Source organism: Meleagris gallopavo, chromosome 22, assembly GCF_000146605.3.
Source record: "Meleagris gallopavo isolate NT-WF06-2002-E0010 breed Aviagen turkey brand Nicholas breeding stock chromosome 22, Turkey_5.1, whole genome shotgun sequence".
Classification (NCBI taxonomy): Eukaryota; Metazoa; Chordata; class Aves; order Galliformes; family Phasianidae; genus Meleagris; species Meleagris gallopavo.
Window position 1 is genome coordinate 10566448 of NC_015032.2, and position 17294 is coordinate 10583741.

A 17294-nucleotide genomic window follows, 5' to 3' on the forward strand; every position below is an offset into this window, starting at 1 on the left:
GAGCCGGGGCTGGGGCAGAACGGGGCCTGCGATTATCGCAGCCCTGCACGCGGAGCGGCACGAACCCACCGCTGGAGGCCGGCCGGGGGTCGGCGGGCACGGAGCAGCGCTGCCGGAACAGCCGTGTGAGAGCCGGGAGCTGCGGGATGGGTGGGAGCGGCTCTGCCTGGGAGCGGTGTGCGGGGCTGTGCCGAAGGTCTCCGGCTGAACGCTCTGTAACTGTATCAGCGAAAGCAATACAATGTCCTTATGCTGGATGTTGCAGTGGATGCGTTCTGCCGGTGCTTCCAGACAGGAAGCTGAGTGAGACGAATGGGTCATCATCGTTAACGCGATTTCGGTGGGAAATGGCACTGCCTGCAGACGGGTTGGTGTGCGCGGGGTGTCCGGGTTACCCGGCCGTCAGGTTGCCGTGCACTGGATGTGTTTGTAGGTGCGGTGAGTGATGCTAGCAAAATAAGGCAAAGCCTCAAAGGAAATAATGCCTTCGAGAACGAGAGGAAATTGTTATTTTTCCATTGTTTGTTATGGTTTGGGTTGATGGCCTTCATTCAGGTTCTTCTAATTGAATTTATTGTACTTAATAAGGAGTAGTATAATGAATAAACTATCAGCACAGTTTCTGTGAGCTGATGTAGCAGTGTCTGTGGCAGTTAATCCTGAGCTGGAAGGTACGTGTGATGCAGCACAGAACTCCCCAGCCCCGGCATGACATGCATTGTTGGACAGGTTCCACAGGGTGCAGCCACCCTGGCATTAAATTCAGTGATGTGACTGAAAAGGCTCAGAGAGAAGAAGAGGTAGCGGCAGCCAGAGAAATTTCTCAAAGCTTCTTGAATCCTTTTTTTGGTCGGAAAGTGCTCTGATCTCTGGCACATCTCTACTATGAAGTGGTTGGTAGTGGCTGGCAGTAATAACCTCCACCTAACCTAAGCTGCAGCTCAGTGGCACCAGACCTCACCTGGTCAGCAGACACGTAGGTGATGCTTCTGTGCCATCAAGAAATGATGGCAGCATGAAGTTGTTGAAGGAAGATTATGTGGGATTTTTCTTAATGGCAGTCTGAATACTTGGCTTTGGGTTTTCTGTTTGGGTATTTGATTGCTTCCTGGGAGCTTATGTCTTGTTTGGCTGATTATTAGGCTGTAATTCAATCAAATGATAGTGTGGGTAGCAAAGTACTGAGGTGGAGGAAATCCAAAGTATTATTAGCAACTGCAGGAGCAGTCAGCCAGCAGGCCAGGGCAAGTCCTGGGGTCAGGTCTGGGATGGAGTCTGGGGAGCCCTGAGCTGTCATCAGAACCTTTCTTCTGTTTCCTCTGAGAAAAACACAAACAAAGGCACTCGCAAGTTATCTCTGTTTATACATGTGAAAACCTGCTGGTAACCAAGCTGTGAAAGGCTTCATTTTAACATGGCCTGACTGCAGTTTCTAGCACGTCTGCCTTTTTCTCCAGTGGGGGCAAGTTCTTAGATTTTGCTGGCTTGGTGTCTTCTGGAGTGAGAAATAGATTTCATTTCATGGACTGGATGACTTCATAGAAATCTTAGACAAAAAAAAAAGGAATAAATGCCCAATTCTCATACCTAATTCTCATACAGGCAGCAAAGGACAAGTGTCATCTCAATGCTGTTTTGATTACAGCCTCAGCTTGTAGTGTGCTTTGAAGAGCAGTCAGGGAGGAACTCATACAGTAGCTTTGCAGAGATGAATAATGGTCCAGACAGCTGAGATCTGTGTTAGAGAGAGAAAGCATGTGTTTAATAAACCAATGGGAGTAATGGTTATCTGTTCCGGAGCATCGCTTTCATGTGGATCTTCCTGGCTGTTGTCAAAGAGTGTGTGCTCTCTGTGCTTTGCAGCTGTACTCCATGAATTCAGCCATATTTCCTGATGGCCTTGCAGCACTCTGAGAACCACTCAGATGTGTGCCAGTTGGGAAGGGAAGATGGCACAAAGTGGTGGACTGTTGACGGTGTGTCATGGGAGTCCCAGCTTCCCAGGGCTGAGCACTGATGGGATGTGAGCTGCAAGCTCCCGAGTGCTCTGGGCACTCCTTTCAGTGCACAACAGTTTTTCCCTAAATAGCTTATGGTCTCAGTCTGCAATCCTGCAAGGCTTTTTTGAACCCGGTGAGCTTCTGTGCTCACCATGCCTCTGCAATGTAAAGAGGCCTTGATCCAGGAATGCGGGAGGGAGAACAGGGAATGAGACTGGGGAGGAGGAGCCTTACAAAGTCAACAGAGGGAGATGGGAGCTCCTGGCCGCCGCCTGCCTGCTGCTGGGTGTGCCAGGGCTGGGCTGTGCTGGGACAGCACTGTGGGGACACAGCTTTCCCAGCACCGCTGCACGGCTGGTGGCGGGGCACGGGCTGCAGGGCTGGGCAGTGTGCCTGCCTGGCTTGGCTTGGTTCGTTTGTTTTTAATATCAATAGGAAACTATTTATATGCAGTTAAAATACTGATATGCAGGGGGCTGGTTTGTAGGTTGCAGGTCCTGAACGGTGTCACCTGTGAGAAACATGGAAATGTCATCTGAGAAATGGGATTGTTGTAGGAATGATTAAATATATGGATGGTTGGACTAAATCTACTCCAGTTTTAGGAAAATGTGGCACTTTTCCATTAGTTTTGTTGTGTTTTCATAAGCTTTTTTTTCATTTTCTCTCTAAAATGTTTCTCTGTCCAACATGCTGCTTGGTGATGGCCATTCATCACACATCTGACAGTCAGTCTGTTGTATTACTGCTGCTTGCATCATTGCTGAGAGTGCATCTCTGTAGTGCTCCTGCAAGTACACAGTGAGCCCCCGTGACCTTCAGCAGCTCCTGTTCATGTAGCTCCCTGTGCAGGTGAAGAGCCACATGATTATAGGATGTGGAGTTTGGGAGGCAGTTCACATCAGAGGAGATGCTTCTGAGTGATTGCCCCTTAGGTTTGGGTTTTTTTTGTTTGTCAAGTTGTGATTTAGAATGTGAAAAACACAACACAATGGAAACTTCTTCATTTCATCTGTCTTTGTATACCTTTTCATGTTTGTAGAGGTTTGCCATCCTTGCACATGGGTGTCCCAAGTCTGACATGTAGCACTGCAGTCCAGGAGGGTGCACCCAGACGTGGCTGTCCCTGCTCTGTGCAAGCACCCATGCCTCTGGGGGTGCACATGGGTGGTAACAAGTGGTGTTTACTCAGTTTGCAACATTGGCAGTGTAATACAAAAGGCCAGGTAGTGAAGTCATCCTGCCTGCACGTGACCCTGGGCGATTTGTGGGATGTGCCACTGGGCTGTAAAAGCACTGAGTGCTGCTGCAGCCACTCCTGTTTGCGTAAAACACCCTGTAAGGACTGCGGATGGTGTATGGAGGATTTTCAAACAGAACTTGTGAGCTTAGATATGCATTCTTCGTTAATGACAGCATCAGAGTTGAAATAAATACAATGACACTTGAATATATATATTTTTTCTTTTCCAGGAAGACATCTGAAAGAGTGGTCAGGTGCTGCAATGGCCTGCCCAGGGAGGTGGTGGAGTCACCAACCATGGAGGTGTTCAAGGAACATTTAGATGTTGTGTTGAAGGACGTGGTTTAGTGAGAACTATTGGTGACAGGCGGACGGTTGGAGTGGATGACCTTGTAGGTCTTTTCCAGCCTTGGTGATTCTAGGATTCTGTGATCATTCTGTGCTTAAGGGATGTCTGTGTTCCTACCAGGAGCTCCATTGCTAGCAATGTGCCAGGCCATGCACTCAGTGGCACTACTGGTGTAGGAATAAGTGTTGGCTTTGACATGCTGCACCGTTCTGTTCTGCATGCCCAGCAAGGCGCAGCAGGGTGCAGGCAGTCTGCGGGACAGAAGGGGAACAAGGATGGGGGAAAAGGGGAGGGTTAAATGCCATCCTGGAGACTGGTACCTGCTTTCGTTTAGAAAATAAGAATTAAAAACATTCTCTTTGGGGATTTCCCTGGACATAAATGAGATAAAGATCAGCCTTCATTGCCCTGCATGCTTTCCAGCTCAGAGCAGTGGGGCGGTGCCTGGTGGGATTCCTGGCTCTGCAGCTAAATGCTGTCACAGCACACAGCTTGCTTATTGCTGGGTGTAGTATTGTTGGTATTATTTCATTGGTTGGAAGTTGTTTTGTTTTTCTTTTTGACAAATACCTTTATGTTGCTTAGAAGCCATGTATTAAAAGGCTGTGTAGGAGACTTGTGGTAGAAATTTTGGGTATTCTTAATTCGAACGTTGATATTTCTGGTACTTGCCTTTGAAAACTTGCTGAGCAGGAAGTTTTTCCTTTGTTTGTCTGATGAGGTCTTAGGTTTGCTTTCCCTGTAATTCAGGGCATTGCGAAAGCTGTGAGTGTAGCAGGGCAGGAATTTCACAAACCTGTGACTTTGCATGGCAGATCCTTCCATGGCCTTTGCGTACTCAGAACTGGTATTTTTAGATGGATTCTCAAGCCTTATAGTAACACACCGTTTGTACATTAAAAGTCCTACAGCACCAAGTGTCTCTGTGGTGGGAATGCTCAAGGAGGTTGTGGCTTCAATTGCAGAACATGTGTGAAAATTTGGGTTGCTTCACTTTTGAGAAGTTACGTTGCACTTCCCTCCCTTCAGAGTTGCTGTCAGTACTGGAGGTTGCAGTGCCCTTCAGGAAGGAGCAGTTGTAAGGGCTTTTGCAGTGCTAGCTATTAACTTCCTTCCAGACTGACAGCAGTGTAATTGTGTGTAAACAGCTGGGTGGAGCGCACTGCTCTGAAGGTGGAATGTCCTGCTTACCTGGTGGGGTTCGCTTGCTGTTTGCATGTTCCAGACTAAATATTCTGTAAGTTACTGAACTTAACGTGTCTGGAAGTCTGTTGTGGAGGTTTAGATATTGGCCTGACAATCTGCCCAGATGTCTGGAAATTTCTCTGGAGCATATTGGTGAATATCACATTGTAAAAACTAACAGCTCAAGTAAAATATCTATTAAACGACAGTAGTACGCTGTTCAAGCTTCGTCCTATTGTAAATATTTGGATGTAGGTACCTAGCTCCTTTTGCTGATGAGTAGGATCCCAAAAGAGGCCCAACCCACAGAATAAACAAAGGTAACTGGTTTCAGATGGCTGGAAGGGCTGAGTGGTTCCCACCATAGCTGGAAGCACGTCCTAATGAGGCTGTGAATACCAGCCTTGTTCCTGTGGGCAAAGCCTCTTGTTTGGATTTCTATCATTCTGAGTTCACTGTAGTTAAAACATGAGATGTAGGCTAATCTTGTGTGATTTCCTCCATTATAGAAAAAAGGGATTTTTTTTTCCTATAGACCATTTTATTTTTTTATTGCAATCTGATCATCACCGTTTCATCTGTTATCCATTCAAACTTATTTGAGAGGCAAGTTACTGGTAAAATGACTATTTATCTTAGCTCTTCATCTGCAAAGGAAAAGGAGAACTCCCAGTTAAAAGATACCAAGTTAATAAAATATATTGTTGATGTAAAGTTTGTGAATTTGAGTGTCTCACACCACCATACTGTTTGCTCCGTGTTGCAAACAGCTTTTGTGATGTGGGTATTGTACACAGTCGTGTGTGGAAAAAAGATTTTTCTCTTGAGTTTTCTTAGTAAGACCAAGGTAAGTTTGTAGATCTGGCCTGCTGGTTGGTGAGGAGGAAAGCTCCTGGTTTAAAGGTGGTTTAACGTGGTGGAAAACAGTAGCAGATGAGAGGTGGCTGACGGAAGATCCTGGGCTGTTTAACCTGGCAGGTGGAGAGGGCCTGGGGTGTGTGTGAGAATCATGGTTAAAGAGTAACTTCTTATTTAAAATCAGATGTTCCTCTCATAGGTGCTGTGAGTGCTTAAGATGCTGTGGGAGAAGAGACCCAAGGCCTCGTACGGTTTGGCTTGGCCATCCAGAGAAGAGAGACCAGAGATACCCCCGCAATGTTATCAACAACCAGAAATACAACTTTTTTACGTTTCTCCCTGGGGTAAGTGTGAGGAAAGGTGCTTCTTGTCATCCTACCCAACGCCGTGCCCAGTTCCAGTGCTGTTATGGTAGGCGAGCACAGAAGCAAATGAGTGCCATCTGGTTTGTGTTTGTGCCCCAGCAGAACAGCTCCACATTCAGAGGGGTGATGGGGGAACTGGTGCCTCTCCCCTGCTGCTGCTGGGGGAGCAGCTTGCTGTGTGGAATGGGCAGCAGCTCCTTGGTGTCCATCATCCCTGGTTGAGCAGCTGGGTCATCCGTCCTACACTTCTGGTGGCAGCAGCAGAAACAAGTCTGATTTTGCCCACTTTTGATGTCAGAAAGCAGTCACTGTCTGGTTGAGTGTTAAAACAAACCAAGCTTTCTGGGTTCACTGGCATTTTCTGATGTCTATGGTGTGATTTTTTTGCAAACCAAATCCTGTAGCTAATGATGTTGCTGTTTGCTGAGTGTCTCTTCGCAGAGTGGAGATAGTCAGAAGTTTAAAACCAAAACAAAATGACTTATTTGTGTTAATACTTGGGCCTGGCTGCCTGGCAGTGTCATCCAACCAGGATACCATCAGCCAGGAAGAGTAGGTTGATCTTTAGAAAAGTTTCCAGGAGTACTTTAAGACTACCCTAGGTGACCATGTATGAACTGGAGAAACAAGCAGAGATGTTTCAGAGCACTAGTGCAACTTGTATAACTTCCAAACTCTGTTACTGACCTCTTTTCTCTTGTTTTCTTTTTTTGTTAGGTGTTATTTAACCAGTTCAAATACTTCTTCAACCTTTACTTCTTGCTCTTGGCCTGCTCTCAATTTGTTGTTGAAATGAGGCTTGGTGCACTCTACACATACTGGGTTCCTCTGGTAGGTGATTTGAGGTTTATTTATTTAAGAAGCTTTCATTTTTTGACACAATTTCTTTTGCTGCCCTTTCTCCAGGCTGTAAGTCTGTACCTTAAATCATTTAGTTAGCTGACTGTTTCAGGCCCTGCTCTGTACCCGTCACAGAGATAGCTGCTCTGGCTTTAGGCTCTGTTTTATACAGCTGTCCCTGGGGTGTGAGAGGTCTCTGCCTCTACCTTGTTCATCAGTGGGATGCCAGCAGAGACAGAGCTCTCAAGCACTGCACGTGGTGACTGCAAAGGCATCGGGACTTTGTGTATGAAGTGGTGAAGCGGGGACCAGAATAAACACATTGCCCTGGTGATTTGTGTGTTGCTCACAGCTTCTCCGAAGGCAGGGTGTGCTGGTGGAGGGTCTGTGAGGGCATCTGGCCCTCCCAAGGAGCCCAAGCACTGGGAGCCCAGACCAGCCTGGTTACTGCAGCGCGGGACCAAAGGGCACCTCTCTGAAGTGACCTTAAAGAGTGGCCATATGCGCAATGGAGGCAAATTATGCTCTCCTGCCAAACAGTTTGACCTGCAGTTTAGGCGTAGGTCAACAGACTGATTCATGGTTTAACCACATTGTGAAAAACAAATGAGAGAAACCTGAGAAACAGCCCTGCATGTAAAATAACTGCCATTTTTTAAATAAAAACCATACATATAAATATAGAGAGACAAACTTGTGTAGCCTCATACCTGTTCAAGGTGCAGATACTCTTTTTTTCCTCTAAACATTTGCCCTTTTCTTTTGATAGCCACATGTTTTGTCTGATCAAAGGAAATCAGTAATAATCAGCTTTGAAGCAGAAACTCGTATGCTGTCAAAGGATGTAATGAAGAATAGTTGTGTGGGGCTGCTAGATCTCTGAAGTGCACTGCATGATCCAGTCAAAACTGGCAAATGCTTTCGTATAGATAGCTTTATTTTTTCCCCAGCTTTTACCCAAGTACAACTGTTATTTCTCTCTTTATGTAAATATCTTTCCTGCTGCACTTCAGCCTACAGTGTTGCAGAATAGCGTTGATTCAGAAGGGCCTCTGATCCGACTGCTGCTCAGAGCAGAAACCAACTCAGGTTGGGTTCACTCACCTTCCTGAGCTTTGAAAATTTTCGAGCTTAGAAATCTTTTTTGCTTTAAGAAAGAAGCATTTTAAAAAAATCAACTGAGATTTGATTATGAAAGCACAGTGCTCTCAAGCACTATTTGTTTGCTGTTTTGTGAAATGGTTGGGGTAAAAAAAAAAATCCATGGTTCTATTAAGAGGGGGTGGGCTGAGGAGGGGCAGAGGGAATTTTTCTTGCCTTTCAGGCTTCCAGTACAGTAAAATCCTTGGCATAAGTCCAAAAGAAGTAAAAGTGCAACTTGAGGACACGGCTGCTCTGTTTGTGTCAATGCCTGGATCGCACTGCTTTCTCTCTCAAATTAGTACTTTTAGTTGCATTTGCAGTGTGAATCCAACAAGAATTTCACCAGAGCCTATCCTATAAGTACACAGGAATCCCTTTCTGGTTTTGTTCAGGCAGTTGTGATTTGTCTGTGCCAGGTGAGCTACTGGGGTTTGGCTCAGGAGTGGCCAGAAAGCAGCATAAGAAAGGTCTTTGTTCAGCACTGGCTGCGAGTCCCAGGGCTGGGGATAGGATGACCTGTGTGATGGCATGGAGAGACTGCACATGTGGGAATATTTTGAGCTCATTATTTGAAGACTCTTCAAGCAGCTAAAACATAAGCTGAAAATTCCAATGCTTTTTTTTTTTCCTTTCCTTTTTGAGAAGCAGGTAGGAATTTCTAGCTAAGCACACAGATGCAGATTGCACAGAGGAGAGAAATGTTCACTGCTTTCTCAATTTGTTGGTTACCGGAATGAAAACTTCCGTGGTGGTGCAGAACAGCACGGTGGGGTGCAATGCTTCTCTGATAAGGTTATCTGATGGCTTCCCAGTTTCAGCATTTGCAAAAGCAGCACTGAATGCATTAAAAAAATAAAAATAAATAGCCCTTCCTTAGGACTCTGCATGTACAATTTTAGTGAAGGAAATCAGACAGGCGTGTTATAAAGTCTGACCTGTACAGGCGATCCTCATCATTCTCCATGTGCCAGAAACGTTGCTTTTATTTGTGGCAGGAACTTTCATTCTCAGTTAATGAATGGCATTACTAGTGATGAATATAGAGCACGGTGCCTGTTAGAGGCAGATGCCTTTTCTGCTGCCTTTCCATCCACTTTTCCCCTGTTCTCTTTCAGGGATTTGTGCTCGCCGTTACCGTCATCCGAGAGGCTGCAGAGGAGATCAGGTGTTACATGCGCGACAAGGAGGTGAACTCCCAGATCTACAGCAAGCTCACGGGGAGAGGTGAGTGCTGGGTGGGCTGGGTGGGGCTGTGCTGGGAGCTGCATGGCCCAGGCACTGCTTGGCTGCATGCAGGAGCTGCCCCGGGGCTCACCGTGCAGCTTGCAGCTGCTTCCATTGGCTTCCATGCAGCTGATGGAAGCTGCATACTCTCAATATTCTCAGTTCTGGCATAGGCCAAACCTTTTCTCCAGGTTACTGTTCCTTCTTGGTAGATTTGAGTAACCAAAGGAAATGAAATTGGGTTTGAATCACCCTGGGGCTCAGAGGTGGCTTTTCCCAGAAGGGAAACATGTTTTCCTTTCTGCAGAGAGAAGCGGTGCAGGAATGGAAGGAGGAGGCAAACGCTGCAAGCATACAGCAGGGTGAAGCGGGCTGTAATAGATGCGTGCTCTTTGGGTTGCTGCTGTTCTCCTTGTTTTCTCCTGTCCTTCTTCCTGCCTGTGCTTCTTGCTTGGTCACAGTGTGGGTGAGAGAAGCAGATATACGAACAATTCCTATAAACTAGCAGTTCGTATTCCTTGATGGCAACAACTGTGTGCCAAAGGAAGTGAGGAGGATCCACAGTGTCAGATTTCTTGGTAAAATGCTTGTGCAAATAATCAAACCTCAGTCTGTGAAACTGTCAGAAGCTGCTTTGTGCAAAAGGAGATCCAACATGGGAGGCTGGAGGTGGGCCTTGTGACTGTGCATAGGTCTGGGAACCCTTCCAGCATACCTCCTTCAAACCATAGTTCAGTGCAAGTTCTCTGTCCTGATGGAGCTTGGATGTGCACCTGTTACGTTTCAGGTGAATTGCCTTACATACTGACACACTCCATCCCTTGTTGAAATGCAATACTTGTTGAGTTTCATAGTTCTGTGACATGCATCGTGCAAGCTTTTTGCTAGGAGAGATTGTGCGTGCTGTTACCACACCTTCTGTATGTTCCTGTAGGCAGTGACAGATGTAGTTCCTCACTATTGATAATCTTTTCTTACTTTTGTTTGCATCTTCTTTAGCCCCTTCCTCCAGCAGTGAGGAATGCAGAGCCCTGGCTTCCATGAGCGCAGGCTGCAGCTCTGGTGCTGCTTGCTGCCTCTGCCTGTTGTTTACGGCTCTGTCAGCATAACAAAGGCATTTAAATTCTCGTTTGAAACACTGAATGCTGTCTTGCTGTATGGCTGCTAATTCTGTGACAGTGTTGGTGACGCCACGGCTTTGTTTTTAAGAAGGGAATTAGCTGAATTTAAGCAACTTTTTTTTTTATTTTCAAGTGTCTTTGCTATAAAAGTTTACACCCCTGAAATAAGACGCAGTGCACGAGGTGTGTTAGAAGCACGGCTTCCAACAATTGTACTTAAAAAAACTTTTTAAAAAACGATTGCTCAAGGTTGTGTATGTTTCACATGCTGGGAATTATGAGACATCTCCAAACTGGGGAATCTGAGTTTCTGAATATTAAATCCTCTTCTAATAACATGTTCTTACTACAACATTTAAAATGCTTGGCAACCAACAAAAGCCTCACCCGAGAGGGGTATACTACATCTATTTAAAAATATAAAAGAGTTGCCTTCTGGATTCCATTCAATGATCTATAAGGGGCCTGACCTCTCCTTTAGTTCTTTTCATATTGCTATTACGTTTCCCATGAATGATTTCCCTTCCCCCAATCCTTTAACTTCTCTAATTTTGTGAAAGAACCCAAGGAGGATTGGCAGCTGGGCAGTGGTTGGAAATCCTAAGCCACTTTGTTTGTTATTAGCACGGGGTTGGTGTGGAATCGGTAATGAAACCCTCGAGCAGTGTAGGTTAGAGTAGGAAAAGCACAGAAAATTATTTGTGATTATCAAGTTGGCTGGTGAGCAAAGCCATTTTCTGTCTCATGTGAAGTTCGGCATCTGTCAGTAGCCGAGCTTTCAGAGGACATGAACATCGCATTTGAAAAGGCCACCGCAGCTGAGAGGCATTTCTGACCGCAGCAGCACTGTGCGATGCCAGCATGGCTGGGGGTGGGTGGTGGGTTTCTGAGTGTGTGTGTCTGTGTGAACAGCAGGAAAAGGTGGCTGACTTTCCAGCAGGGGCTTCTTTGGGTCAGAAGTAAAAGCAGCAAATAGCAAAGTTGGAGTTAAGTTGAGAGCAGCTGAATGTAACCGTTAATTTTCAGTGCGGCTGGGAAACTCCAGGTAGGACTTGATTTGTTTTTGTTTCGCAGCAGTTTGTGCTTTGGGATACTGGCACAGCCCTGTAGTGCAGAGGGGCACTGCTCAGAAGCCCTCTGGATTGTTGCTGGCTGGTTGAAGACTGACAATAGTTCCACTGCTACAGCCAGTGCTCAGGGGGGGAGATGAGGTGAGGCATGATGCTGAGCACTGCTGCTCCTGGAGATTGGCAATAATGGATCTAATGGCTCTGTAGCTTTCTCCAAGCTATTTTTATTTCCCCCGAGTAATTGCACTAAGCTGCCATTAAGGTGACTGGAGAATAGTTTTCCCATCTTCAGCCTTACTCCCCCAGAGCAACGTCAAGGCTGAGGGTACACACATCCTCTGGTGTCAATGAAGTAAGGGGACTTAAGCACATATGTGCATAAACATTCTGAAGTACCAATCAACACAAGTGCTCGTGTGCTCTTCTGAGTGAGGGTGCAGGTAAGCGCAGGTATGAGTGCTCCAGTCCCCTGTGTGCAGGGTTTGTGTCGGGTGCTGGGGTTGCTCAGCTTTGTAAGCCTTGCCAAGCTGCTTTCTTTGTAGAGAAAAGGTGAGAATCCTCTTTAATAAATAATATAAATATATTATTTTTATTATTTATTATTAAAATAATATTTATATAAAAATAAAATCACATTTTATTTTTTATATGGTTGCTGAATTGTAGTGTCTGTAGTGTTCTGGAGGGCGGTGTGATGCAGGGCAGGCAGGTATTTTCTGTGTTGTTTTAACATCATAAGACAAATCTCTCTGAACCTTCTTTATCCTCCACCATTACAATTCATTTGTGTTCCAAAATGATGAAACCAGTGGCTTGTAGCTTTTTTTTTTTAATAGAAAGCTCTTTCTTTAAAAGACAGTTGTTTGGATTGTAATAAAAAATAATCAAATTTCAATCCCCTATTCATAAACCTACAAACCTCCTTGTGTTCAGAAGGCTGTGTGCTGACTTTCTGCATGATAGAAAGCTTAGAACCGTGCTCACAAATTCTTGGTTTGTTTTTCTTCTCTCTCTTGCCTTCCTTGGGTAGCACTGCATAACAGAGAGGGACTCCACAGAAAGGAATGGGAGGAGACCTCCTACCGAGGGGTGCTCCTAAAGATACAGATCATTGGCATTTACCAGCCATACAAAAACAATATTTTCCCAACCCCTCTGAGCCCTGCTCTGCAGTTTATACAGCATAAAGCCACAGAAGCCCAAAGTTGGGTGCAGTGCATCCAAAACACCCGTTCATTTCTTGGCGTTCAACTTGTTTCAATAAACTGCTCTGTAATCTTCAATGCCAGACGAACTATTCTGAACTCTGCCTTAGCTGTGCACATCTACGGCGAGATCTCAAGTGCTCATGTGACAGAAAAAGGCATTTCTCCTGGCTGAATACTTTAAATAATCTGCTTTGTGGTACGTCCATCGCGCTGCAAATTTGGTGATGATTCCAAAGGCCATCGATAAAGTGGCAGCAAAGTGCTTGCATTATATTGTCTCCTTTCTGGCTTTTATCAAAACCAAACAATTCAGAATGAAACAAGTATCACATTTTTTTTCTTAACAGAAGAGATCAGAACTAGCTGCTTTTTTGTGATTGTGCTAAAGACCTGGGTGTACCTAGAAAGCACTTCTAAGTGCCTTTGTAAAAGCAGCTATTTCTTATTATAGGCATACTTTAATAACAGAGCAATATTGGGAATGAAGTTGTGTTATTAGCTAGTTTCTCAAACGTGTGAGAAAACATCTAATGTTTAGGAGCTCGTTTCCCCACAGAAGGAGAAAGGTAGTGCAGAATTCCCAAGATCAAAATAAAACCAATTCAAGTAAGTTGCTTTATGGGAGTCCTGAGTCAAAGGAAACATCTGGTCCTGCGCCTTCGTGGTGGGACATATGGTGCAGACTGCAGAGATGTCATCCACGAGAGGCCAGGGCTATGGCTGGGAAGCAGAATTAGCTCTGCTACCTAAAAAGGGCATCTCGCATATGTATACAAGAGTTGTAAAAGCATGCAGTGCTTACAGGGCTCCTTTTACTTTAAAACAGCTGATGTTGGGAGGGTTATTGAGCAAGGCAAATCTGTTCCAGTTCCTTTATAGAAAACATTTTGGAGCAGGATTTTGCTGTTTTCAGAGTAGTGATGCAAAAAGCCCTTTAATGCATGTAATGATAGGAAATAATTGTGTTGTAGCTTTGCCAGAGCATTTTTTTTTTTCCAGCACTACTTTCTTTCATTAAGGAAAAGTGATACAAAACCAAACTTCCATTCCCGAGCCCTGCAGGAAGATTTCTATACTGCCAACCACCAACAGAATCCGTGTGATCTTTAAGAGGAAGCCCCCCCATGGGGTTAAAGCAGTGCTCCTCTCCTCCCATGGGCTGTTCTGCACAGGGGTGCTGTGCTGTGCTGTACGGGATTCCAACCTTCTTTGCACAGAGGAATATTCCAAAGCACTTTTTGTTGTTCCATGAATAACCGTCCTAAAAGGGGAGGAAGAGATGTTATCTGTCAGACCCTTTTAGTGTCAGAGCACCTAGCTTTGGATGGCCGTGCAGAAGGCTGCCAGGGATGCTTTTTTGCATCCTCTCCGAGCACAGCTTTTCTTTTCAAGCCTCTGCGTAATGGACTCTTAATCCCTGGTGCTTTTCCTGCCTGGCAGGGGTGTGTTTAGCCCAGCATACGTTTTGTTTACCTTTTTTTAAAACAAACAAACAACCCAAAATCTAAATCTCTCCCATGGCAAAACCCAGAATCTGCAGAAGACCTATGAGATATTTGTGAAATGGGCCATGACTGCTTATAATTTGTAGGAATAATTACAGCATGCAAGGAAGTCTGCATTTATTAGCAGCAGTGATGAAGCATGTTGTTAAGCACACAGTGTGTCACCAAAGCAGCAGGCTGCCAGGAGCCCAGAAAGGCTTTCATTGTTAATTTGGAGCAGAAACACTGAAGCATATCCTGAGAAGGATGCTAATGAAGGGACTGCCAGTAGTAAAATCCCAGTGACCTTTGTGCTTTGTGCTAATTTCTGCTCCCCCTCTCCTCCCCCTTCTCCTTCACCCCTGCACTGCTATCTGGCCAGTTAGCCCTGAATGGAGGTACAGGAGGAGCCCTGTCTGTGCCAGGGCGAGCTGCCACGTGCCTTCCCCACTCTACCCAAATCACAGCACCTTACAGAGGTTTTTGTTGAAGTAAAACAGACACGGAGAGGCAAGGTTCAATTTAATGGATTTTTAAAAAGCTAGTTAGTTTGAGAGGGCAAATCAGGAGCTGGCTAGCGATCTGAAATGACTAGCCAGTTGTTAAATTAACTCTCTGTTTGGAGCAACTGCAAAGAAAGAAATACACAGGTGTGCTGTGTAGTGCCTGGTCTCTGCAGGGGCGGTTCAGGCTGTGTCCCTGCAGAGGTGAAGGAGAGGAAGCTGAGGTGACCAGAGACAGCGCTGTGCCTCAGGACGGAGCAAGCCTGCTTCTGAAGATGTGCCCATTTTAGTTGTGGCTTCCAGATCTCGGCCTGGGGAGCTGAGCTCTAGCTTTTCACCCACCTGGGGAAGCAGCAGGTGGATCGCTGTTGCAGTTTTCCTGGTTTTGCACCACTGTCTGCCTGGCGCGTGCTGAAAGTGTTTTCCTGGGTGTAATGGCTGCAGTGTCAGAGCTGTCAATGGGGGATGGGCAGCAGCCCTGCTGCACAGGGCTGTGACACTGCTGTCTTCCCTCTGCAGGGACTGTGAAGGTGAAGAGCTCTAACATACAAGTAGGAGACCTCATCATTGTTGAAAAGGTGAGCCTTTATGTGCGTCTTCTTTGTAAAGTGCTTTTCTTGGGAATTGAGCTATTTGATTTATGATAGGCTTACAGTACTGAGTGTTGGATAACACAGTATTTAATTACTTTTCAGGGTCTCCCTTTTTCCCTCTGGCCCTGGAAATAGCATCACTGCCTTTACAAACCAGATCTCAGAATCAGCACCTATAAGCAGTGTTTTCTGATCTCCCTATAGCAAGACAAAAAGGCTCCTGGCCCTATCTTTGACTGCTGCACATAGGTTAAATGTCTGATGCAAATACAGCATACAACATCAAAATGTGTTTGGTATAACCAACACAAAGGTGGAGGGACAGATCCGTTTGTGGGCAATAGGATGTACATTTCCCCCTTTTTTTTCTCCAGTTATTTTCTCCACACTTTCTCCATGCAAGCAGCTGTGTCCTCTGAAACTGTTAGTGTGAAAATATTCAGTAAAAAAAAAATAAAATCTCAAACCTGGTACCTGTAGGCCCCAGGTACGTGCTTTCTTCTAGCATAGAGCTTCCTTGAAAGGAAACTGGCATTGGTTTAATGTTTTTTCTGACCTCCAGAGTTATCACTAGCTCTTTTGTAAAGCTAGACCTTGGCCAGTCTGGTCAGTGGGAGCTGGCTCCGGTTGTTATTCTGCACTCGGGATTCTGCAGGGAAGTGAGCTTAGGATTCCAAGCAAAATGAATACCAAGCTTCAGTTTGACAAAGAAATGCTCTTTCTCCTCCGTAGCCTTTGCTCGTGGCCGGGGCTGTGGGAGGAGGCTGTGCACGCGTGTGGGGTGTGTGCACAATAATGGCCTTTCTTCTTGTAACAGAACCAGCGGGTCCCTGCTGACATGATCTTCCTGAGGACATCGGAGAAGAATGGTAAACATCTGGAACCAATTGTCAAAGTAGCCATTAACCTTTCACTGGTTGTTTAGAGAAAATTATCTTTTGAAAACGTGAAAGAAATAGATAATAGCAAAATTTTGAAGAGATGGGGAATTCAAAGGCTTTCAGGGACCACCAGTTCTCAGGATGTTACGCTCTGGTTTTTTGCTACTCCAAGAACGTAGGTAGTTGAATGCAGGGTGAATGAGGTCACAAAATGCCATGCGCTATAAATGCAAATCATTTTACGTGCTGTTCAGGTTTGTTTTGTTAAGTGTGGAATAAGGAAATGTTTGATCTGCAGGTTTACGGAGCATGATGACTAATTTCAAATGTCTTAAGGATACAGAGCAGAATCTCACTGTACTTTGAACTGGTGGGAGGAAACAAATGTGTGATGCAGGAGTATAATTCATCTATTCTTACCGTATTAACAAGTGTTACTTTAAATGAGATACCGTTTCCGAAGAAAGAAAGATGTCCTAGAAACAAAACATTCTGTAAGCTGTAGGTGTACTCACGTGAGAGCACTCATGGCTGTGGATGCTCCCCAGGGTCTTGCTTCCTTCGCACTGACCAGCTGGACGGTGAGACGGACTGGAAACTGCGGCTGCCAGTTACCTGCACCCAGAGACTGCCGACCGCCTCTGTAAGCTGCCTGCTAAACCTATTGTTGGGTGGAGAGGTATCGGTCAGCTGCCTGACAGATGTTCCTCTGCTTCAGCTAATGGTTTGGAGAAACGAGTGAACACTGTTTTGCACAGGACCGGTGCGCAGTGCAGGTTATGAATTGGGGCAGGGTGACGCTGGGTGTCTGTGCCACGTGGCTGTTGTGCAGAGCTGCATGCGAGGCTGTGCTGACCCTGCAGCAGGACATGGCTCCTGGGGAAGGCTGCTCTCCCCTCCAGAGAGCACTGCAGTAACTCAGTGCAGGACAGGTACTATTGCAGGATAGGTGCCTTGTTGCTGGGACACCTGAAATGCTCCCTTTCGTCTCCTGGATTGCAGTATACTTAGAGACACAACCCATGCATTTTCATGAAATGGCTCTGGAAGTTCATGGCTCACCTTCGTGAAAGGAGGAGTGACCAGTGGTGCTTCCCTGTATGATCTGAAACAAGCGTTTAGCCTCCACTAAATGTGCTGTTTCCCAGCCAAATTGCTCTTTAGCTAAAGTAGGTTAGTCTGGCTGAGTACTCTCTAGCTGAAGTAGTTTGTCTTCAAAATATATTA

At 45.6% G+C, this 17294-nt stretch overlaps 1 protein-coding gene across 1 annotated transcript; it reads left to right on the top strand.

Moving 5' to 3' along the window:
- Positions 1-10: 10 nt before the first annotated feature.
- LOC104914067 (probable phospholipid-transporting ATPase IIA) lies at positions 11-17294 on the top strand. Its single transcript, XM_031556556.1, has 7 exons — positions 11-125; positions 5835-5979; positions 6718-6831; positions 9099-9207; positions 15113-15171; positions 16004-16055; positions 16616-17294. The coding sequence occupies exons 3-7, from the start codon at positions 6793-6795 to the stop codon at positions 16807-16809; spliced, it is 453 nt and encodes a 150-aa protein (XP_031412416.1). The 5' UTR covers positions 11-125; positions 5835-5979; positions 6718-6792; the 3' UTR covers positions 16810-17294.